The 23,467-nt window shown below is 47.8% G+C and overlaps 1 protein-coding gene and 1 pseudogene across 1 annotated transcript in view; both read right to left on the bottom strand.

Moving 5' to 3' along the window:
• Positions 1-8,696: 8,696 nt before the first annotated feature.
• Positions 8,697-9,611, bottom strand: LOC111766308 (telomeric repeat-binding factor 2-interacting protein 1 pseudogene; annotated as a pseudogene).
• Positions 9,612-15,230: 5,619 nt separating this feature from the next.
• The window catches only part of TGFBI (transforming growth factor beta induced), a 46,075-nt gene continuing 37,838 nt past the window's right edge, over positions 15,231-23,467 (bottom strand). Inside the window, exons 11-17 of the mRNA XM_058279100.2 lie at positions 22,646-22,782; positions 21,675-21,805; positions 19,378-19,502; positions 18,047-18,149; positions 17,387-17,466; positions 16,284-16,308; positions 15,231-15,872 (exon numbers count right to left, since the gene is read on the bottom strand). Of these exons, the coding sequence (XP_058135083.1) occupies positions 15,832-15,872; positions 16,284-16,308; positions 17,387-17,466; positions 18,047-18,149; positions 19,378-19,502; positions 21,675-21,805; positions 22,646-22,782 (642 nt within the window). The 3' untranslated portion in view covers positions 15,231-15,831. The remainder of the gene's footprint in view (positions 15,873-16,283; positions 16,309-17,386; positions 17,467-18,046; positions 18,150-19,377; positions 19,503-21,674; positions 21,806-22,645; positions 22,783-23,467) is intronic.

The raw sequence follows: 23,467 nt of genomic DNA, 5'->3' as shown, positions 1-23,467 counted from the left end.
TGGCAAACCCATGCTGGCTAATTCTTCATGGCGCAGCCATTCCCTATAGGATCTTTTTTTTTTTTTTTTTTTTTTTTTTAAAAGATTTATTTATTTATTTAATTTCCCCCCTCCCCTGGTTGTCTGTTCTTGGTGTCTATTTGCTGCGTCTTGTTTCTTTGTCCGCTTCTGTTGTCGTCAGCGGCTCGGGAAGTGTGGGCGGCGCCATTCCTGGGCAGGCTGCTCCCTCTTTTCACGCTAGGCGGCTTTCCTCACGGGCGCACTCATTGCGCGTGGGGCTCCCCCACACGGGGGACACCCTTGCGTGGCAAGGCACTCCTTGCGCGCATCAGCGCTGCGCATGGCCAGCTCCACACAGGTCAAGGAGGCCCGGGGTTTGAACCGCGGACCTCCCATATGGTAGATGGTCGCCCTAACCACTGGGCCAAAGTCCGTTTCCCTCCCTATAGGATCTTTAACCACGTGCCTCAATCCACACTTCCATGGGAACACATGTAAAAGGACAGGCAGTTCTGCTCCCTCATCCCCACCCCTGGCTCCACAACTTGTTGACTGTGTGTCCTGTGGCATGTGATTTCTCTAAGCCTCAGGTTATTCATCTGCAAAATGGGAGGTAAGAGTGGGGAGAGGATGTGGATAGTAATTTTGTCTACCTCAGAGAGGTAGGAAAACAATGATTATAAAAATACCATTAACTAGCACAATGAACAATATTGCGATTTCTTACCTTAGTTCCTAGCACAGTGCCTGGCATAACAGCATGTAATACATATTTGTTGAATGAATGATCAAAATGATAATCCCACCCCTTCCTTTCAGGGAGGTGCTAACATTTCCAATTTCCCCAGGCCAGGGAAATCCCATTTCTTTCCAGAAATGGGTATTTAAGCACCAGAAATTGATGCATAAATTGAGAAAACAAAACAAAAACAAAACAAAACACAATTCTGTATTGCATCTCCCTTGCAGCTGTTGGGTGAGCTAGCAAGACATCTGGAGAGATGACTGAGCCAGATCTAATACAATCACAAAGTCAATGGTTTTCTAAAAATGTTGCTTTTTGCATATTTGCATAATGATACCAACAAGGCTGTCCATGACCTTGTCAGGAAATGAAAATTCTTGCTGGGTTCCAGATGTGGCAGGCTTCCTGCTCAACCTAAGCTGGTCCCCCAGGGAAACAAAGCTTTGCCTTTGAGCACAAAGCAGAGATTTCTGAGAGCCAGACACCCCTTCTTTGCCAGCACTGAACTGCTGTCTCTGCAGATGTGGCCTGCTTCTACCACCAGTGCTTCTCAAACTGTACCCTGCATCAGAATCACCTGGGGGAGTGGGGTGTTAAAATACAGACTGCTGGGCTTTATCCCCAGACTTTGAATCAATAGGTCTGGAATGGGGTCCCCAAATTTCATTTCTAGCAGGTTCCCAGGTGATGCAGCTGGTTTCTAGACTATGCTTTGAGAAACACTGATCCAGGGCAGTTCTTCAAAATCTGCTGGGGCTTCTGCCACTCGAAATGTGGTCCCTGGAGCAGCAGCATCAGGGTCTCCTGGAAACTTGTTAGAAATGGAATTTGAGGCTCCAATTCAGACCTATTGAATCAGAATCTTCCTTTCAGGGAATTTGTGAAGCCCCTTCGTGGGTTATGTGTTAAATATGCTAATTCTTGGGCCTCACCCCAGCCCAAGTGAAACAGAATCTCCCAGGGTAGGACCTAGAAATCCATCTGTGCTACTAGGCACCTAGGTGGTTCTTAAGCATGGTAATGTTTGAGACCATTGCTCAGCACATTAAAGTTGCCTGGGAAGGCTTTAAAACTACTGAAGCTCAGATTCCCTTAAAATCAACTAAACCAGAACTTCCAGGAAAGAGGTCAGGGATAGGGATTTCTAAAAGCTCCTCAGAGGGTTCAAACATGAAGCTTGGATTGAGGACCACTTACTTCTCTGGGGTTTTGAGCTGTATGCACACCTTCCCCTTAGCAGCCCAAGGTACTGGTTATAAGAGTCTAGAGTAGAGTTGATCGGAATCATGGCTCACTTATCTAACCAGTCTCTTTACGTAAATTACTTAAACCCTCCGTGTCTCAGTTTCCCACTCTGTCAACAGGGAATAATAAGATACTAAATGAAAATGTGAATATGAAATACCTAGCATGGGGCGTTATAGAACGTAGACATTCAGTAAGAGGTGGCTTGATTATTATTATTGGCACTGCAGGGTAAAATTAGAGGAGCTCCTCAGCTCTTTGTGATGGAACGGGTCTCTCACCAGCTAGCCTTATGGCCACCCTTTGCTGCTAAAAGTAGAAATTTGAAGAATGGCAAATGTGTTAAAATGCAGGGAAGGAGATGTGGCTCAAGTGGCTGAGCACCTGCTTCTTACATGGGAGGTCCTGGATTTGGTTCTTGGTGCCTCCTAAAAACAACAAAACATCAGGGGAGCCCATGTTGCAAAGGCGGGCATGTTGCTACTGCAAGGCCCGAGAAAGCTCACAGGCTCAGCTGATAGGGATCAGTTTGTCAGTCAAATATGGTCCCACAGTTTTTATGTGTGAATATGTATGTCCCTGGGTGACAGCTAGTCCATTGGGGAGGAAGACCATGATTGTGGATGTGGAGGAGAGGTGCAGCCAAAGCTCCAAGGTCTTCTGTGGGGCGGAAACAATTTAAGGATGGGAACTCAACCTGATGCTGAAGGAAGGGCCTTTCCCTGCACAGTGGGGCCTCACGGGGTCAGACCTGGACTCCCAGCCACAGAGACCCCTATCCTGGCCCAGGACCCAGGCTCCCCAGGGAACAAAGCACTCAGTCACCTCTGTCGATGCCAAATAAAGAAAATAAAACTAAGCCCACAGGGTTATTTCTTTTTTTGTTTTGTTTTTAAGATTTATTTTTATTTTATTTATTTCTCTTTTCCCCCACCCCGGCCCTGTTTTATGCTCTCTGTGTCCATTTGCTGTGTGTTCTTCTGTGTCCGCTTGTATTCTTGTCAGTGGCACTGGGAATCTGTGTCTCTGTTTGTTGTGTCATCTTGCTGCGTCGCTCGCCGTGTGTGCGGTGCCACTCCTGGGCAGGCTGAACTATCTTTTTGCCTGGGGTGGCTCTCCTTATGGGGCTCACTCCTTGTGCGTGGCGCTCCCCTGTGCGGGGGACACCCTGCGTGGCAAGGCACTCCTTGCGCACATTAGCACTGTGCATGGGCCAGCTGCACACGGGTCAGGAGGCCCGGGGTTTGAACCGCGGACCTCCCATGTGGTAGGTGGACGCTCTATCCGTTGAGCCAAGTCTGCTTCCCCCACAGAGTTATTTAAAATATGATTTTTCTAATGTTAAAAATATAGTTGGAAAGATGATAAGAAGGGCTTTAAAAAAACATTTGCTGGTATTAAAGCCTATATTAGTTTTCTATTGCTGCACAACAAACCACCACAAACAGCAACTTAAGATAACGGCCTTTCATTATCTCACAGTTCTGTAGGTCAGATTTCTGGGTAGACCTAGCTGGGTTCTCTGCTCAGAGTCTAACAAGGCTGACAACTTGGCACTGGCTGGGCTCATACGTGGAGGTTCTAGAGAATACGTTTCCAAGCTCATTTAGGTGGGTGGAAGAATCCAGTTCCTTGCATTTGAAAGTCTGAAGGTCCCATGTCCCTGTAGGCTGTCAGGAGGGGCTGCAGTCTCTGCTCCTAGTTGCTGCTTGCATTGTCTTCCCTGGCTCCCTCCACCTTGAAATCAGCAACCATGTAGCCAATCCTTCTCAGGCTTGGAATCTCCCTGACTTCCTCTTCTGCCACCAGCTGGAGAAAACATTTTGCTCTTCAAGGGTCCATCTGATTAGATTAGGTTCGCCCAAATGATTTCCCTTTTGCCATCAAGGAAGAACACAACACTAGAGTGTGAAGAGCATGGGGCCATCTTAAAATTCTGCTCCTACAATGCCTGTTTGTTTTTCTTTGGAATTTATTAATCATTTCTTTTGATACAGTAAAAGAAGATTACAATATATTATGTGTGCTCACAATTTCCTTAAGAACAAAAACTGGAAGGGATCTGCTCCTACATGTTGAAAATAGGTGTCACTGGCTCCTAGAAATATAGGCAAATCTTTACTTTTTCTTTCTGCTTCTCTGCATTTTCTAATACTATTTCAAAGGAAAAAGTGTTAATTTTGTAATAAGTCATCTTCAAAAACAAAGAGATATGATGAAGAGATGTTAAAAGATAGTAAATTAACACCAATTTAAATGGTGTGGTAAAAGTGCAAACAGAGAATGTAGATCAAAGGAACAGAAAATGTGGTCCTGACACAAGCGGATATGAATAAGAATAAGATATATCTCTAAGAATGCAGGACAACACAGTGGAGAAGGAAATAATTATTGAATTTCTGGTAGTGGGATAAAATTTTGAGATAAAATTATTAAGACCCTGATTCCCATCTTATAGGTAATCAAATTCAAATTGGATTAAAAGTTAAGGGAAAAAGAAAATAATAGGCATATTAGGAAATAACACTAAATTTGTTATTGTCATTTTTCTAATGTTAAAAATGACAGAGCTTTTATTTTTCATCATTCATGGGTATAAATTTCATGATCTCCAAAAAAAGTAGAGGCTATGATTTAATTTCCTAGTCTGCTCTAAGCAAATACCATGAAATGGGTGGGATTAAACCTTGGGAATGTATTTGCTCACAGTTTTGAGGCCAGGCAAATGTCCACATCAAGGCATCATCATGGCAACCTTTGGCTGCTGGTGATCCTTGATTCCTCTGTAACATGGCACAGCACATCCTGGCATCTGCTGGTCTCTCCCTTCTCTTCTGGTTCTTGCTTCTTGCTTCTGTGGCTTTCCCTCTCTGTCTGCATTTCATTCTCTTATAAAGGACTTCAGTAACAGGATTAAGACCCACGCTGGGCCACACCTTTCCTGAAGTAATCTCATCAAAAGGCTGTACTTACAATGGCTCACACCCACAGGAGTGGATTAAAGAACATGCTTTTCTGGGGTACATATAGCTTCAAACCACCACAGGCAATTATTGTTAAATGCTTTCAAAGGTTTACCTTATTGATGGGTTGTCCTGGATGAATTCTCTTGAGTTGTGTAAACTACAAACCATGAATATTCACAGGGTTTCCCACCAGCGATGACTCCTCAGATGATGAAAATATTCTAAGTGCTGAGTAAAGGGCTCACGTTCCTGACATTCGTAGGGTTTCTCACTAGTATATGCCTGTTGCAGTGGACTGCACCTTTTCACATCACACGTGTGTTTATTACTTTTCTCCCTTCTCTCTTGCTGTTAGGCTATCACTGCCATAGAGGAACAGCTTCTATGCCTTGTTGCAGGCAAAGAAATTGGGTTGCTGTCTGATGGCCTATGCGTTCTACATTCATTGACTATGCAACCTCTCTACTGGATGCTTTGCAGTAGAGGACTTGCTTGCTGTAGCAAGAAGCCTGTAGTGCAGCAGAATTCCAGTCAGGAATTTATTTAAGGGGAGGGCTCATCGAAACTGTGTGTTGTAGGTATCGGTGCATTTTTCTGAGGAAAGGACCCACTGCTTTTATCAGGAGTGCCCGGCTTAAGGAAGATTAGGAGCCCCTACTCTAGACAATGTTAATAAGATTTGCATCAAGGTGTTTCCTCGTAAAGTAGGGCGGAATTTGAGGCTGCATCCTGGCAGTTCTGAGATCCAGTTCTTCCTTAATTATCAGGCCTGTTCTCAGGAGCTGGCCCTGGTGAATTAGAGAACTGAGGACTACAGCGGGTGCTTACACCTAGTGCCCTTCTCTCCCTTCCCTCCATCATGGGTGAGATAAAGCTTTCTCCACACCAAAGCTGGCTGAAAACAGCTCCTCGCCAGGCTCTTTCCTTCTACCTCCACTTCTGGGAGCCTGGCTGAGAGTCTGTCAGCAGGGAAAGGACCCTGCACAGAGATAGCTTCCTTGAACGGAGTTATTTTGGGGTTGTTATCAAGAAGCGGTGGGGACTCACTGGTCCCACTAGCAGGGAGAGAGTGGTTTTCCATCTGTTCACTCAAAAACTCATTTCCACCCAAATGAGGATATGTAATCAGAAGTCTTTGTCTGTCTCTCTGCTGCTCCCAAATCTCGGACCTTCTTTTTGACAGACCTAGGAGATGGGGATCCTGAGAATGGGAGGAGCTCTGAGCAAGAAAGTCTTCCCAAAGGGGTTAGAGTGTCAGGTCACCTGTTTAAGACAAAGCAGCCTATTCTGGAGTATGGTTAAATAGCCACCTTTCTATTCTTTGGTCTGGGGTCTGCTGACCCATGGGTGCCCTCCTTTGGATAGGGTGTCCTCTTGGTCAAAGCTGTCTGAAGCAGAGCTGAGCAGGCAGGTGCCCCTGGGTTGTAACACCCACAATGCTCACCTCTGCTTTCTTGTGAGAGGCCTGAGGAGAGCTGTGTGCAGGCTTCCTGTACCCCACACATGTGAGAGCACCCCCAAAGGGATACCCCAAGGATCTGGCAGAGGCTTCTCCTCCTTTTCTGACAGCAACAGGGGCCTGATGTTATGTTCTTGAATGGAGGGGCCATATGTCCCTTTGTTCTCTGGGAACCAGGCTCTGGGTCAACACCTTTTGAATTCTTACTCTGTGCTAGGTTAGGACACAAGGGTGGAACTGAGTCCTTACCTCTGAGTAGCCCACACTTTATTGGGGGAGGCCAAAAAGGAAGTGGGCAATTACTCCAAGTAAGTTTTTAGGGCTGTGATGATGGATGCACAGAGAATGGAGGGAAGGGCTTCTAACCCAAGCATGAAGGGTGAAACCGAATGAGTAGATGATTTCCAATTTTTTGTTTACCTGCAAGGTTCTCAAGCCTGAAAAATGACATCTATCCAAGCACTCAAAACTCAAAAACCTTATCCTCTCAACCCCTTTCCCTCACACTCCAGAAGCAGTTCTCTTGCCTTCCCTGAGAAAGCTCTTGCCAAGGTTACCAATGACAACCATTTGACCAAATCCAATGGGCACACCAATAATTCCACACAGTTAACCAGTCTCTGCTTTTTGAAAGACTCTCCCCTCTTGTCTTCCAGGACCCCAGACACACTTCTGGGCCCCTTTGCAGATTTCTCTTTCTCTGCCAAACCCCTAAATGTGGAGGAGCCCAGGGTTCTGTCCCAGGCATATTTCCCATCTACACTCCCTCCGTTGGGGATCTCATCAAGTTATTCTTTTTATTTCTATTTATTTATTTATTTTTAAATATTTATTTATTTATTTCTCTCCCCTAGCCCCCTGCCCCCCACCCCAGTTGTCTGTTCTCTGTGTCCATCTGCTGCGTGTTCTTTTGTCTGCTTCTGTTGTTGTCAGCAGCATGGGAATCTTGTGTCTCTTTTTTTTTGTTGCATCATCTTGCTGCGTCAGCTCTCCGTGTGGGTGGCACCATTCCTGGGCAGGCTGCACTTTCTTTCGCGCTGGGCGGCTGTTCTTACGGGGCGCACTCCTTGCGTGTGGGGCTCCCCTACACGGGGGACACCTTTGCGTGGCAGGGCACTCCTTCCGTGCATGAGCACTGAGCATGGGCTAGCTGCACACAGGTCAAGGAGGCCTGGGGTTTGGACCGTGGACCTCCCATGTGGTAGACGGACGTCCTATCCATTGGACCAAGTCCGCTTCCAAGTCCTTCTTTTTAAATAACATCTATATCTGATGACTTCAAACACTACGTCTCAGTCCTGACCACTTTTCCTGAGATCTAGATTTGCATATCTAATGACCTCTGCATCCCACCTGGATACTCTGTTGGCTCCTCAAACTTAAAATATCCAAGATAGAACTCTTAGTGTTCTTCTGCTAGCAACTTCTCCCCCATCCTTCTGCACTTTAGAAAAAGTGGCACTATCTTCCAGATGACTGCTGAAAGCAAAATAGTTGGTGTCATCCTTGAATTCCAAATTTCTCTCACCTCTTTCTCCAATCCATATTCAAACTCTATTTGTTCTACCTCCAAAATATATCCCAAATCTTCCCCATCCACCCCGACTCCACTCCCATTTCAAATGCCACCACGCTGGTCCTCCATGATCATCACTCTCTCTCTGTTTTTCTCTTTACAAAGTTGTATTTATTTTCAATAATGAAAGCAACAATGACAAATAGAATCAATCCACTATCTCATTTTTAAATCTTTAACATAGTCTGTAGCACAAAACTATCCTCAATAAATAAGAACAAATTATTGTTAACTGAGAAGACTGTTCTTGAGACTCTCTAGAGTTTTGTGTGGGTTTTATATAGTAGGTAAAGAAACACATGCTAGACATTTGACTGACAAGGGCTCAGAGAAAAGAACCCTAAAGAACAGGGTCTCTAAATGTTAAGTTAGGAAAGGGATTATGGGATCTTCAAAGCAGTCTAGTAATCAGAGCTCAGTGGGAAATGTGCTGGGAGACATAAGGTTTTGGAACAGTCTACGTTCAAGGCCTTGTAATTAAATTGTTCCATAATTCTAGATTCTTGATTTGGAATCTATCACAGTCTAGAGGAGCTTCTACCAAGAAATAGGAGATTCCGATTCATGTTGGCAGAAAAGGCCTTTGCCTCCTAATTTCCCTCCTTGATTCTGTTGCTAGTTCCTGTCACCAATACAGCAGGGGTTCCGTTCCAGCCAAGGATTATTACTAAGTAGGCCATCTCTCTCTGGTACAGAATTTCCTTTCATAAACCTACTGACATTTGACAGGAATAGCTTTAAATATATCCAATTTCTTTGATTTTTATCCTCATTCACAACTCTGCTTGTCTATAAAATCTATTACCTGAGAAGCAAAGGCAACGTGGGTTAAAAGGTAGGAGCCAGTTCCAATGTAAGAACTCCCCGAAGTTCAAAAGTCACAAATCTTTTTTCCTGTCTCACCTGCCACATCTTTAGTCTCTTTTCTTACCATCTTACCAATTACTTCTTTCTGAATTCAATCCTCCTATCTACATCCTGAGAATCAAAAATTTTTTGACTGATGCATCTCAGGAATGCTGATCATCAGTCACCCCTTGGACCAGATGCTAAAAAGGAGGAAGTAGCCTCGAACTCACCACTATTTTTCTGGAAGGCCTGTGTAACTATTGAGAGATGCAATTAAACTTTTCCATTAACTGCTGGATGATTTTAATGGCAGCTCCCATCTCTGGTGGAGAAACTTTTCTTCAAGCTCTGTTTCTGCGTCCTCCCCAGGTGTGGGTGGATCATCATCACCCATTGTTACATGTATTTCAAAATCAGGGCTCTCATCCACTGCTGCCACCTCTTCAAACCCCCAAGTGGCTTCTTTAAATATCTTTTTGACCACTTCTTTATTCTCCTGGATCTCTTTTCTTTCAAAGTCCTTAGGCAAGCCTGGAGTTCATTATTCTCAGCAGCCTCAGAGTCTTGTTCCTCCTTGAGCAGAATCTTGAGCTTCTGGGAGGTACTTTTACTCTTGGCCCGGCAGGTGTTTCAGGTGGCAGACCTGCAGGGCCTGCTACAAGTGCTGGGTGTGCGAGCTTTTCTCCATCCCTTTCCATGGGGCATTGACAGTCACTGAGTTAGATGAGCCCGCGTTTTCCTTCACGTAGTCAGGATGGCCTTTTCATCCATGTGTGTGAGCCACACCGGAGCCCAGGGCTTTGGCTCTAGGGCCTGTTCGCTGCTGAGGTGGGCCCAGCTGATAGCCTCCAGCTCGAGTTTCTCACTGTGCTCCAGGAGACTAACTCACTCAAGGTCTCGGCCAGTGCGTCCCCGCTGCCCTGGGCTCCTGCACCCACACAGAGTGCCACCACCATGGAGGATGAGTGCTGGGCCACATGTAGAAGGAAATGGAGTGTCAGCCTTCTGGATGAAAAGAGTCAAAGAATGGGTGGACCTGTTGGGGTTTTTGCTCAACTCCATCACCTCTGCCATAGCTGCTGCCAGGTAACAACTGCCTGGCACTCAGGGTCACGACCAACGTGGCTGCTTCAGAAGGCGCCAAAGGTGCCAAGCCCAGAACCGCCCTCCATCATCTCTTGCGTGGATGGTAGAAACAGCCGCCACACTGGTTTCCCAGATTTCACTCTCACCCTCCACCCCAATCCACTCTCCACACTGAAGCTGAAACAGCCTTCTAAAAATATTTGTGTCTGATCATGACCCACCCTTCCTACCCCCAATTAAAACCTTCCTGTGACTTGTCATTGTCTTGAGAACAGTATCTAAAATTCTTCATAAGCCTGCAAAGCCCTGCCTGGTCTGGCTCTTAGACTTCTCACCAGAGGACTTTACTTTTTCTGCCCCAGCCACACACAACCCTCAGGTGTGCCTCAGAGACTTTTATAATACACTGCTCCTTCAGCCTGAAATTTCTTCCTTGCTGTCGACATCCTTTAGGTCTCGGTGTAAACCCTACCTCCTCTCTCACCGATGGCACGCTCCAGGATGGTAGGCCTACGGTGGCTATGCACAGCTCTGGGGAGCTTTCCCCCAACAGACCTGAAGCCATAGCTGAAGGGCGCTGCAGGGCAACCACCCTGCAGCTGCTGCCTTCCACCCCAGGCCCTAGAGTCCTCTCCCCGCACAGAACTGGGTGTGCTGTGCAACTTGTCTGTGCCTGAGGCGTCTAAGGCCTGCCCTGGTGTGTGTGTGTGTGGGGGGTTGTCCCAGACTCCTCACTTTCCCACCACTTTTCTCCTTCCTGGTTTAGTCAGGGATTTGACTAAAGGATCCCTGGAATGGATATATTTCTTTCCTCACTCAGCAGGGATGGCCAGAGGTGGCCCTATTTGACTTCTCTGGACAGGGCATCAGGCCCATCCCTCATTCCATGGCCTTCACTCCTGGCTTATGGAAAAAATTCTGAGCACAATATTCCAGGCAGCTCCTCTCAGAGCATAAAATTGAATTATGGTTTCAAACACAGATGTATTTTCCCCTGGAGAAGAAATCCTTTTCCCGCTCTTCTTTTCTTACTCCTACGTGGTGCTGGGGCAGCAGTGGCTGTTGCTGACCCCCTGCCCCCATCCTTAAGCAGCATATAAACAAGTTACAGTCCAAGCAGTACTAAGAGAGACTAGGCCTGCTGGGGCCTCTCAGAAGGGGTGGGGGTTTTGAGTCCTTTCTGGGTACTCGGCACCCGTGTCCTGTCTGCCCAGGGCTGCCCACTCAATTTCCCCTTCACTGGACCCACTGGGTGGGAAAGAAGGGAGGAGAGTGGTTGCAAGTGTGGGCTCTGGAGTCACACAGGCCAGGTTTGTGCTGACCTCTTCCTGTTCTGTGACTTTCCTTTCACAAACTATTTAACCTCTCGAACCTCCCATTTTTGCAGCAAAAAAATGAATAGAAAATGAACAGAAAAGATAATGCATTCAAGTGCATAGTGCTGTGAGTGACACATGTCACTGAGCAGTAAATTCCAGCCATTGCTGTTATTATTTGTGTGTAGAGGCGAAAGGTGGGGGGTAGGGGTCCCTAGTCCATGTGCCCCTGTATATGATTTGTCACCTTCCCTAGTCTCTGATCTCTAGGAACCCAGTCTATCTCTGTCTCCAAGGGTACTCAGCTCCAGCCTGGGCCCTTGAAAGCCCATGGGTGTGGCCTAGTTGGATGAATCTGCAGGAAGGTTTCCAGGAGGCTGCTTAACCACTTCCATCCCTGGAAGTCTGAAGGTCTGATCCAGTTACTATGCCTATATAACAAATTGCTCTAAAACTTAGTGGTATGAAACAACCGTTAATTATGCTCACAAGCCCTGTAGGCCAGAAATTGGAATAGGGCACAGCTTGTCTCTCCTCCATGGTGTCTGGGACTCGGGTGGAAGACCTGAAGGCTGGGTACCCAGTTGCCTGAGGGCTTGTTCACTAGGGTGCCTGGTGGTTGATGCCAGCTGCCGGCTGGGGGCCTCGGCTCCTCTTCACTTGGTGTTGCTCTGCATGCGCTAGTTCGGGCTTCCTAACAGCATGGTTGCTGATGTGCCTCAGTGTGCACATGTCAAAGAGAGTGCCAGAAGAAAGTGGCATTGCCTTCTAATGACCTGGTCTTATAAGTCATGATGAATGAATTCCCCTGAATCCATTTATTGACACAGTCACAGATGCCTGCTCAGGATCACAGGGAGGGGAAATTGACTCTACCTCTTGAGGGAAGAGTGGCAAGGTTCTGGAAAAGCATGTGAGACTGGATATTTTATTGTGGCATTCTTTGAAAATATAATCTGCCACAGGGCTTGAGCTGACAGGGAGTTCAGAGTACCTCATGTAGGGTGGGAGGGTGGGGCCAGAAGATGCTGGCTCAAGTGTCAGTAGAAATGCAGATGAGTGAGAGGGACTGGGAGACCTAAGAGACCTACACCCACCAGCCTAGTCACCCTCTCAGAGGCTTCTCCCAACCAGCCAGACTCTCCCTGTCAACCAAGGCCGCTAGGCTGTCAGTGACATATCCTCAGACTTTGCGTTCATTTAGCCCCTTGGACTGTGAGGAAAGTCACTTCCTTTTCAGGGGTCCCATCACTGCAACTGGCAGGTTCCCAGACTTCCTTGCTACGTGCTGGCAATAAACTCTTTCTCTCTTTGAAACCCTGATGTCTCAGGAATTGGTCATTAATGAAGTGCATCAGTCACAATGAATCCTGCTTTTGTTCGGTAACACCCTCTCTACACCCAGAAGGCCTTGCAGCCCCTGAGTGACATAAAAAGAGCAGAGCCCCTTTCCTTTTTCTTTCTCCTTACTCTTCCTTGGTTAGGGCTCAGGGGCAGGGCTCAGGTTAGGTCTGGACAACCGCCAACCTCCCTCTGGCCTTCTGATGGGGTGGGCCACAGGGGAGGTACACATTTCCCTCCAGCAATCACTCTCCCCTGCAAACACCCAGTAGTAGACCCTTCAGCTCTGGGAGTCTGTCCTGCAGATGACAGCACATAGTGCTTAACTTGGGTTTCCAGGAGAAGTGGGCTGTGTGTGTTTAGGGTCCAGGAAAGGGAACTTGACCCTCTCTCAGAAGGCGGGGTGGAGGTGGGCAACAGCTGTGCATGGTTCTCAGCCATAAGGAGGGCTCTCTAGGGGAGACTTTAAGTCCTACCAGTGGCGTTATCCTAGTGGGGAGATGGGGGTGGTGACTGCAGGGGCAAATGGAAGGCAGAAGTAGGAAGGGTCTTTCACCAAGCAGGCACTCTAAGAATCCTGTTTTAAACACACCAGGGGTTTTGGCATTTCTAAGGAATCCTGTGGTGATTTTTTTTCTTTAATTAAAGGATCTTTAAAAGTTATACTAATCATCTCTTTGAGTGATGTTGTCTTGGTAAAGTCCAGGTGTGTATATTTTGTGTGCTAAAACTGAAGGGTAACTGCAGTGTACCCAGCATGAGGGAGGCCATCACTGACAGCCCAAGCTGGTATGGCAACCCAGGAGCTGGAGAGAGCAGGGCAGAGCTGTGAGACAGTGAGGGGACGGGGCATGTGCAAAAGGACCAGTCCCACCTCTCAAGGCACATTCCCCCTGAAACTCCTCTAGCCTGACCCCCTCACCCTCTTGGTAAACGCCTTCAACTCCTTTCAGCTCCTCCCATTTCCAGAGCTCCTGGGTATCCCTTCCTCCAACTCCTTCATTATCATGGAACCACAGTCCTGCCCTGCCTCCTGGGGACATACAATCGGTCTGTTCCTCATACCTAACATGTGGGTGCACAAAAAGATTTGTGGAACAAGTGGATGAATGATTTTCCTGATTTATATGTAACACCTGTCTTTCCCCAGACTGGAAGCTCTTTAAGGAAGGGATTGTCTGCCTTGTCCACTGCTCTATTCCCATTATTTGTGGACTGACTAGCAGTTGTGCTGAGGCAAGGTAGTACAGGGAAAGAGGGAAAACTAAGTCACAATGGGACCCAGCAGAGAAAGTGGCTGTAAGACCCCGCCCAGAAACCTCCTGAGGGAAAGTTGCTACTAAAGAACAAAGCCAAAAAAACCCAGCAGAAGCCCTGGCCTCAGAGGTCTCATTTGGAACTCTTTCCGGGGTCAAGGGGAAGCCCTGGATAACTCCAGACAGGCCTTCCTACTGGTCCTGGATAACTACAAACAAAAGGCTCCCCTAAGAGCTAACAGGCAGGAATGTAAGGCAACCAGTCAGAACAACAAACTGCTTGGGCCCCTTCCCAACATTAGGAAAGGGGAGGAGAAAGGTCTTAAAAAGGCCTAACCTGGGGCCCCACTCAGACACTTCACCTTATAGTTGGCCCACACCCATGAGTTTCTTAATAAACGCCTTACTCCCTTGCCTACCCTATGGCATGTCTTTAAATTCCTTTATGCAACATAGTCAAGAACCCAGAAGCCCAAAACTCAGAGTGTTCTACTAACAGTACTGTAGACATATCTTTGGATTGTTGGGTTCATTGAGTGACATGAGCACAGACTGCTGGAGCTGATCAGTCTCAGCAAAGTAGGGTGTTGGAGTTTGGGAGGACTGTACCATTCTGCAGAGAGTGGGCCACTCTTGAGAAAGACACACAAAGAAAGGCTCTCAGCTGTACTGACCCTGAGCAGTCCCAGTCAGCTTGAGAAAATAACATGATACCTAACGCTGCATTAAGCATTTTATATGAATCATCTCTTTTGATTCATACAACAGAATCATAACTGTCACCTTCCTGTAACAGATGAGGCAATGGGGACATGGAGAGGTTAAGTAACGAGGTCACACAAGTAGTGAGCAATGATGCTACGACCACTCTATTCTGCCTCTCAATACTGAGGACAGTACAGTGGAGATTAAAGGAACAGGGAAGATGTGAATGTGGGTAGCTGGAGACAGCATGAACTTGGAGAACCTGGACTGGCTGGCTTGCCAAATGATGGCCTCTGGGACCCAGGAGCCATGGGTTCTAGACCCAGCTCAGCCATTTTCCATGTTCCCAGTTTTCCTCAGTCCCCTCATGGGGTGTTGCTGAGGGTTCAAAAGTACAACACAAAGGCAGGGGATCACAACACTGGAAGGAAGACTCTTCAGGCCAGTCAGAGAAAGCAAAGTGCTGGGCAAGGTGAACAGTAAGGATATGAAACCCAGGGGCTGGTGGGGGCTGAAACGCAAACATGTTCAACCAAGACTGAGGTTCAAATACCCAGTTTTCGGGTATCTGAGGAAGCTCCCACAAACCATCCCTCATCAGAGCCTGCATGGAATCAAGGTGTTGAAAGGGCATTGAGCCACAAGGCTTCTGAGTGAGGAAGGGAAACACATGGGCCAGCACACAGTTAGCATCCACACAGCACATATAGTGCTTTGGTTTTATTATTACAAACACACCACGGCTCTGCAACACTTCTCCCTGGAAAATCCTTGAGAAATACCTGATCTATATACCCTTTCTTTTCTACTGGGCAAGGCCACATAGAAGCGTCCAGACCATGTGTTGGCATGAGACACATCTGCCAGAAGAGTTCAACTGATAGCTTATAATGATACTGTTTCTCCAACCGAAAGAGCTGTGCAAAAACCATGCCAGGACTTTTTAATGTTTGATTGCTTAATTCATATTTCATGCGCTCCAAATAACTGTGGCTCCCTTTTCCAGGACACAAGGCATAGGTGGGAAACTCTGTGTCTGGGACAGGTCCTTTCTGGGAGTGAATGTCTGGCAGTGATATCAGGTCTCTGCGAACCGTGGGTTAACAGTCATGTTTAGGGGGAAAAAACTAAAAAGTACATCCCTCCCTCCTTCCCCCACCCACCCAAGGCTCAGATCCCATCTACGTTAAGTGTGATATTTGGTTTCAAAAACATTCAGTCTCTTTGGCAAACTGAGAGAAATCAATGGGGAGTTGCTGAAGAGAATTCCTCCTGTGGTCCTTCAGGCTAATGCTTCATCCTCTCTAATAACCGCTGATAGACAGGGGCTGAAAGAGAGGAGATTTGAAAGGTGAAAAAGATGCAGACTTCCCACATGTGTCTAGGACACTATCAAATCTTGAGGACAGGGGCCAGACGGCCTCCTACTGCCATGCTCTCTTGCACAAAGCAGATGCTTTTTGGCTTGTGAAACTTCACTTCTCACTCAAAGTCCACTGTTCTGAACTGGCACTTTTCTACCTCTACCAGCTTGGAACCACATCCTCATCATTCCTGCCAACCCCAGTGCCATATCCCCAGGTTCCCAAAGCTGGCCCAACCCCATTATAAACAAGGCCAGGCTTGTTTTGTAATGCCATGATGTTCTTATCTGTGTATGGCAGCTGGTAGGCTTGGCCCTGCTTGGGTGAGAAGGACCAAACAAGTCTGCAAAGACTTCGAATCCAAACCAGACTTACCTAATCGCACAGAGCTCTGGGAAGCCTGAAAGAAAACACAAGATGTCAGGTTTTCAAGTGAAAATTATATTTGCAACTGTTCATAGGAGTGCTTTGCCCACTGACACCCCTACTCAGAAAAAGTGCTAGGGGTGAGGAAGAGGATGGGAAGAGGATGGGAGGTCCCTCAGTCAGCCTTGGGAGCCCTATGTGATGTGCAAGCCTCTACCAAGCTGAGTCTAAGATGGACATTCCTGGGAAACCTCAAAGCCAGGCTTTCCTACAGAGACCACAGCTTGGAACTGGGTCTGCACAGGAGTAGATCTCAGGAGTAGGAGCCAAGGGCCAAGAAGCCTTCCCGAGGGCATTAAGGAGACCCCTCTGTCTGAAACATGAAGTGACATATTAGAGTTGCCAGCCCTGGGTTAAGGACTGCCCCGTGCAGCCTCTTCTCTTCAAATGTGAACCTTCCGTCAGATGCCCTTCATCCCCAAGGAGCCACACCTGACCTGAGGCACCAGAAGAGCCACAACGGGGTTCCTGGGCCAACTAAGGGGCAGGAAAAGAAGTACAAAAAAGAATCAGAGAGGCTCTGAGAGGGAGGTGAGTGTGGGAAGGGAGTTTCCCCACACAGTCAGGCTCAGTATCACTGTGCAGAACACACACCCCTGCCCAGGAAAGCCCCAGAATGGACCAAGGTAAGCAATGTCAGAATACACAGAATGGTGACTCAGAGACCCAGGCCCAGGGCAGGCCAGGCCTCTACAAGGCCAACTCGGATGAGCTGCCTTCCTTGGACAGAAGAATTCCAGAGCTGTGTCTGCTCTTACCAGTCCAGCAGTGACTTCTCCATGGACTGAAGCTCAGAAGCCTCTCTTTTAAGATGTGAGCTTTGACTCTCAAAGCCGGAGTTGCCTGGGTTCTTGTCCCTGAACTCCACATGCACCAGGGCTGAGGATACCCCACTAGGAGTGGGGAGAAGATTCCAGAGAGCCCAGGGAGAGAAAGCAAGGAAGATAGGGGCCTGGCAAGCTCCCTCCCTGGGCCCACAGAGCCTCTTCCCTGATCCCCAGGAGAGGACCCACAACTGCTCAGGTCAAGGGTAAACCTAGTAGGTATCTTACTCTAGAGAAGGCCGATGCCTGTTTGAAGATTTCAAGTGCAGAGTCTGCAAGTTCATCTCCTCGTTCCTGAGGTCTATTGGCTGGAAAGGAAAGAAAAAGCAGCATTTGTAAGAGAGTGAAGCTATTTGCAAGTCATTCATAACAACCATGAATGAGGGTCACTGTTGGGCTTTTGGCCCACATTTTCACCTAAATTTTTCCTTTATAACTTTTCTTAGCTCATAGTAGAATTTGGCCCATGGGTAGAGACCTCAAAGAAAGGTAAATACACAAATGAGGATAGAGGTTAGACTGAAGTTCAATTTTGTTGGTGGTAAAGAGAGCACACACTCAAACAAACACTCATAAGAGGACTTCTTTGAACCACATTCACAGCATCTGAACACAAACAACTGGCTTGTTTCTGAGTGGGGTTAAGACAACCAGGTCATTCAGTCAGGAGAAATCTGTCCCCCAAGTTCCTTAGTATGGTGCATTTGAAACCAACAGTTTCTAATCTTTACTTTTAAATCGGCCACAGGGATGTTGTCAGTAGGTACAGTTCGAATGTCCCAATTACAAGTTATTGTCTCTTTGTTTAGGATGATTTTTCCATTGAGGACCAATGAAGACAAGGACCAGTTCCACACTCCATGGAAATGTACCACTTGAGGGCCTTACCTAGAGGCTGCAGGACACTGGTGATGGCATAGACCACGCCATTTGTGGCCATGATGTCACTTTCAGAAACCGGTTCTTTATTGACATTCACTTCATTGTTTTTCTAAGGGACAAAGAGACAATGATCATTGAGGATAGAGCATATTTATTTTATTTATTCAACAAACATTGACTGACATTTATATATGCCAGGGCCTGGGCTAAGTATTGGGGATACTCTTAGGGAATGAAACAGTCCCTACCCTTAACAGAACTTCAGTGTAGTGGATTAATTCCAACCCAGTGTGGATCTGGCATGTGCTCTTGTACAAAATGTTCTTACATGTGACTTCACTTAATCCTCATAACTGTGTATGTTAAGAAGAGTAGCTAAACAGAAGAGGAGACTGAGGCTCAAGCGGCTTCCTTTAAGCTAATTAGGTAGGACGGCTGGGAACAGAAGCCAGGCCTCCAGCTCCGAGTGAAGGGCTCTTTCCACTGCTCATGCTCCCACTGAAGATTTTCTCACAGGAGGCCCACCCAGGGTAAATGTTGCCCAGGCCTTCCCAACAACCCATGTAACAGACATGAGGGGGAGCGGAGATCAGAAGCCTGAGACAGACAGGAATCAACACCCAACAGTAGGTCCCAACATTACAGAGCTTCTCGCATAACCTGCAGAAATCAGAAATCAAACAAGTCATTTACATCCCTACTTCCCTGACAAGCAAAGGATGCTGCAGGTCTGGAGAGAGAAGGAGGGAGCAGAAGCTGAGCCAGCCAACTGCTGGAAGAATGGTCTCTATACAGGGAAGGTCAATAGATTTGTCAGGGGCAGGATTTCAGAGCAGGCTGACTATCTGTTTTCTCTCCTTCAAGGAGGGACCCTCTGAGCACAGCTCCAAAATAGAATGTGCATCATCAATGGGCAGAATAGGGGAAGGCGCCCAGAAAAAGCCTTAGAACTAAGAAAGCCTCTTGGGTCAGGCTGATTCAGCTCAGTGAGCCCCTGGGTGGGGGAATACAGGGGAAATAAGGGGATTGATCTCTCAAGACACAGAATTAATTGATTAATTGCTTACCATCTCCTTAAGAGGAGGATCTAATAGCTTCTCCCAGATGCCAAATCAGATGCTTTATTCCCCTGCAAATCTGAAAGTTCCTACTCATGTCTAAACACAGTTTCACTTGCTTTCTTTGAAGGCCCTTTTCTCTCTCTCTGTGGATAAAATCTACTCAGAGGTTCAGGGGGATCTTAAAGGCTGTGTGTGTATCATGCCATCCTGGGGAGATGTGCCCTGGCCCCTTGGGAGCAGGCCTGTGGGCAGGCTTTCTATTTGCAACACACTCACAGAGCTGACTTCCAGTTTGTCGCCGTGGAGAGACTTCAGTCGCACCAGGGCCCCGATGCCTCCACTAACCAGGATTTCCTCGCCAATGTGGTATTTCAGGATGTTGGCAAGTTCCTTGGCATTTCCTGCAAGTTTGTGGGAAAAGGAGACAGAGTTGATCCCAAGGTTGGCAACCGGCATGGTCAAGGAGGGCCCAGAGGAGAAAATGCGAGTGGCCACCACCTGAGATGGAGAAGCCCTGTCCAGGTTACAAGCTCTCCCTGGGGCACCCTCTGTGTGCTTGGGCCTTGACCCGCCACTGGCATCGCCGCCCACAGGCACGAGGCACACGACGGGGCTGACTCTGGCCCTGCCGTCGTCGGGCTGCCGGGTTGAGCCTGTGCTCTCGGTCATGCTGGGTTCCCTGGCAGCAGAGAAGGAGTTAATCCATACTCCTCTGTGAGCATGACTCATGTTTCCATGAGCTAAATATTTGCTTGGAAAGCCAGGGACCTTTCCAGCACCAGCATCTGGGACATTTCATCATCAGCGTGGCTCCCGACGGCTATAACACAGTAGTGAAATATTTACACATTCTACCCTCAACGCGGATTCTGTTTGAGACGGTTGTTTCCTGAAGGAAAAAACTTAAAAGAGGCAACAGCTGTGATCTGGAGGAACCACGGAGCCGATGAGGTCAGGGCTGAGGGGGTACTCCTCCAACAGCCCTCCTCCTGGCGTCTCAGCATTCCTTCCAGCCCACATCAGCTTCTCCACCAACTGAGGAAAGCATCCTATTGCTCATAAAGGTGCACAGGCATTTCCCAAATTAAGTGTGGGAGGCAATTTTTAAAGCTGCCAGCTGCCCTGTCATCTCCATCAAGGCTGCCTCTAATATTCACATTACCAGTCAAAGGGCTGAATTTCCCCAGGGTTTGTGAACAGCTATTTCCAGCATCTTGAAACTGAGAACAGAGGAAATTTCATAGCACTTGGTAATCGACAAATCCACATGAGTGCCGTGGATAGAGCCATCAGGTACAAAGCAGTCACCAAGAATTCCACATCCTGGAGCCCACAAGAGTTCCCCTTCCAAAAAACACTGCCTGGAGATCCAGAGCCAAGCCTGACCCGGAGGTGTGAGGGGCCTCCTCCTTTAGAAATCTCCTACACTGGGCTGACCTGCATTCACCAGGAGTGTGGGGGGTCAATCTGCCTGCAGCCACTGTGAGGGTGTGTTGGGATGTGCTCCCCATCCCCCTCCTCTGCTCCCACACAACTGAGAGTGCAATGCAAGCTGATCAGGCTCAGGCCACCTGGGGAATGTTCTGTCCTGCTGGATAGAGAGAGGATGGAAAGTTTACTTTCAGAACGAACTTCTCCCCTCTTCTCAGGAACACACGTCAGCATCACAGACCCAGCAATAAGGAGAATTAAACAGGACACAAATTTGGCTCTGAGCTGCCTGCAACTTGAATTTCTCTACTGCTCGCACGAGAAGACATTCCTCTTCCTCACGCTCACCTTTCTGTGATGGGTGGAAGTGTCCTTCCCGCCCGCTTCAAAGTTGAACACCGTGCCCCATCGCCCTCCTCACAGCAGGTACTGCTTGAGGACGTGTGCCCAGCACTGTGCACACCACCTCATTTAACCCTCACAGCTCAAGGAGCAAGGCACTCTTATCATCCTTGTTTTTCTAATGGGGAAACTGAGGTTCAGTGAGGTCAGGCAACTAGCCTGGCACTCAGCTAGCATTTGCATGGCCCAGGATCGGAACCTGGGCTTAGGTAATCTGAGAGCCCAAGCCCTTAACCAGCCGTAAGAACATCTCCGTAAAGCTTGAATCTTGATGGGCATTTAACACAGATAAATGGCTTCATTCTCCCTGTTCTTATAGATTCCCAGTGGTAAACATGCCCGGGTGGGTGGGCCGCTTGTTGTCCACCCTGAAGCCCTACTCTTCACTGCCATGTTTGGTGCCCCAAGGGCTGACCTCTGTCATTCAGGCTCCCTTGCCCCTCATAATCGGCTAATGGGAGGTCCAGAAGGTAACCTGGGGGTGGGAGGAAAGGCTGGGCACTTTGTGGCCACCTGCCATGGAAGGTGGGGTGGGGGCAAAGGCTTCCAAGGTAGCTGGTCCCCGATGCGGTATCATCACCCTTTGCAGGTCCCCTTAATCTTGTCCACACTTCTAAAAATAGTCTCATTAAATTCCTTGGAGTCAAACCCTTTGTGATGGGCCAATTGTTTCTTGTTAGGACCCTGAACAATACCATTCCTTTAGGAAAAGGGAAAAATGTACTTAAGTCGGTCTTTACCCAAGAGTTTGTTCAGTTCCTCTGGTGGCATGGCTTGGAAGGCTTCGTTTGTGGGAGCAAAGACGGTGTAGGCCCCTTCACGATTGAGGGTCTCAGTCAGCCCTGCAGACTGGATGGCAGCTACCAGCATGCTGTGGATATAGCCACAGAAAATGTCACCTGGCTGTCAGGGCTGGGATGGGGAGGGTGTCTTCCTGGAAACCTCGCCACAGGGTGTAGGCTGAGCCCAGTCGACTGGAATTCCCACACCTTGCTGTTTTTCATAACCTCTCCATGTACAAAGAGGGAGACATTCCAGTCTGGATTTTCTCTCCAGCCCAACATAAATGCTAAAGCACAGAAGTTAGGGGCCAGAGGGGGAAGGAGGAGGGGGAGAGAGAGGTCAGAGGCAGGGCTGACCCAGAGATTGGCAGCGGCATCAGGGCTCTAGGGCATGCAATTCTGGGAGGGCCAAGGTGCGTGATCTCCCAGTCCTGGTGTGGACAGCTGAACTCAGTGACAGGAAAACACATTCTAATGTGACAGTGGAGAACGAACCAGCCAGAAATGGAGAAAGCAGGACAAAACAAACGTTTACGGCTATGGGGCAACCCAGAAGGAGCAGCAAGGAATCTTCCATTGTGATGAAAAACAGACACTCCACAGAGTGAGAGACCCTCCACGCACTCAAAGCCACATGCTCTCAGTTCACATGGGACTTTAAAATGTGAGTGATGTCTTCCTTGCCCTTCAGTCATAAAATTGTAGCCCCCTCCCTGCTTCCTATGGATGTGAGAACATACTCCCAGAAGTAACTCATTTCTCCAACTTAAGCTTTGAAAGTGACCTCTCCTTTTCCACAGCCCTGCCTGGAAGTCACATCGGTATACTACTAGTGCTAACTGTGAACCCCCTTTGAAAGAGGCTAAGGTCCCTTTTTGGCCCCAGCATAGCCACTTAGCAGAAGTGCCACTCTGAGATGGGCCAGTTACCTGAAGCGGTTGTCTCCCTTCAGGACATCCATGACGGTCCCCATTGGGGGGGTCAGCATCCGGTCCATGGTGAACAAGGTCCCGTACCTCCCTCTCTTGTCATGGGCTGCGATGCAGCTGTTCTCAATACACAGGGTCTGCATAGGACAGGGACAGGGAAAGGGCTGGTTGTCCTCCTTGGCTGGGGTCTCCTGACTGGTTCAGGCCATGTGCTGACATCGCAGTCCACAAAGATCAGTGGATATATATCGGGATATCTCACTAAGACTATGATAAAATAATGTGTGTTCTTCAGGAAAGAAAATAATTAAAAATGGTCTCCCCTTTTAATTTTATGGCCACAGAGACCCCAAGAAAGTTACACAGAGGTTCCATGGTGAGAATATCATGTTACATATGAGGCCCATTAATAATTATTAAATAAAGGGACTGAGCCCAAAGATCTGTTTATTTTAACAGATGACAATCATCTTTAGCTAAATGAGGCTGGTGGTCCCAGTCAAGGGCTATGTCCTGTTGTGTACCTTATTTGATATTGTGGGGTAACTGTTGGGTAAGAAGAGAGAGGAGAGAGGAGAACATGTAGACCAAGGAGGGCGTTGCCCCTTCCGTTTAGGGGGCTTCCCATCTCATAAGCTGTGTAGGATGCAAACCCTCCATTCCTCCTCGCCTTTGTTCATCCCTCCAAGTTCAATGTGGACTGCTGCTTAACCATTTCAGTGGCTAGAGAGGTGTGTCATTTATTCTCAAAATCTCCCAGAAAACGAGATGCTAATCCTGCTGCAGGAGCCAATTTTGGAATCAGATATTCTTTCCAGAAAT

Source organism: Dasypus novemcinctus, chromosome 2, assembly GCF_030445035.2.
Source record: "Dasypus novemcinctus isolate mDasNov1 chromosome 2, mDasNov1.1.hap2, whole genome shotgun sequence".
NCBI lineage: Eukaryota > Metazoa > Chordata > Mammalia > Cingulata > Dasypodidae > Dasypus > Dasypus novemcinctus.
Note: the sequence above shows the minus strand (reverse complement) of the source record. Positions and strands in the feature narration are given on the sequence as shown.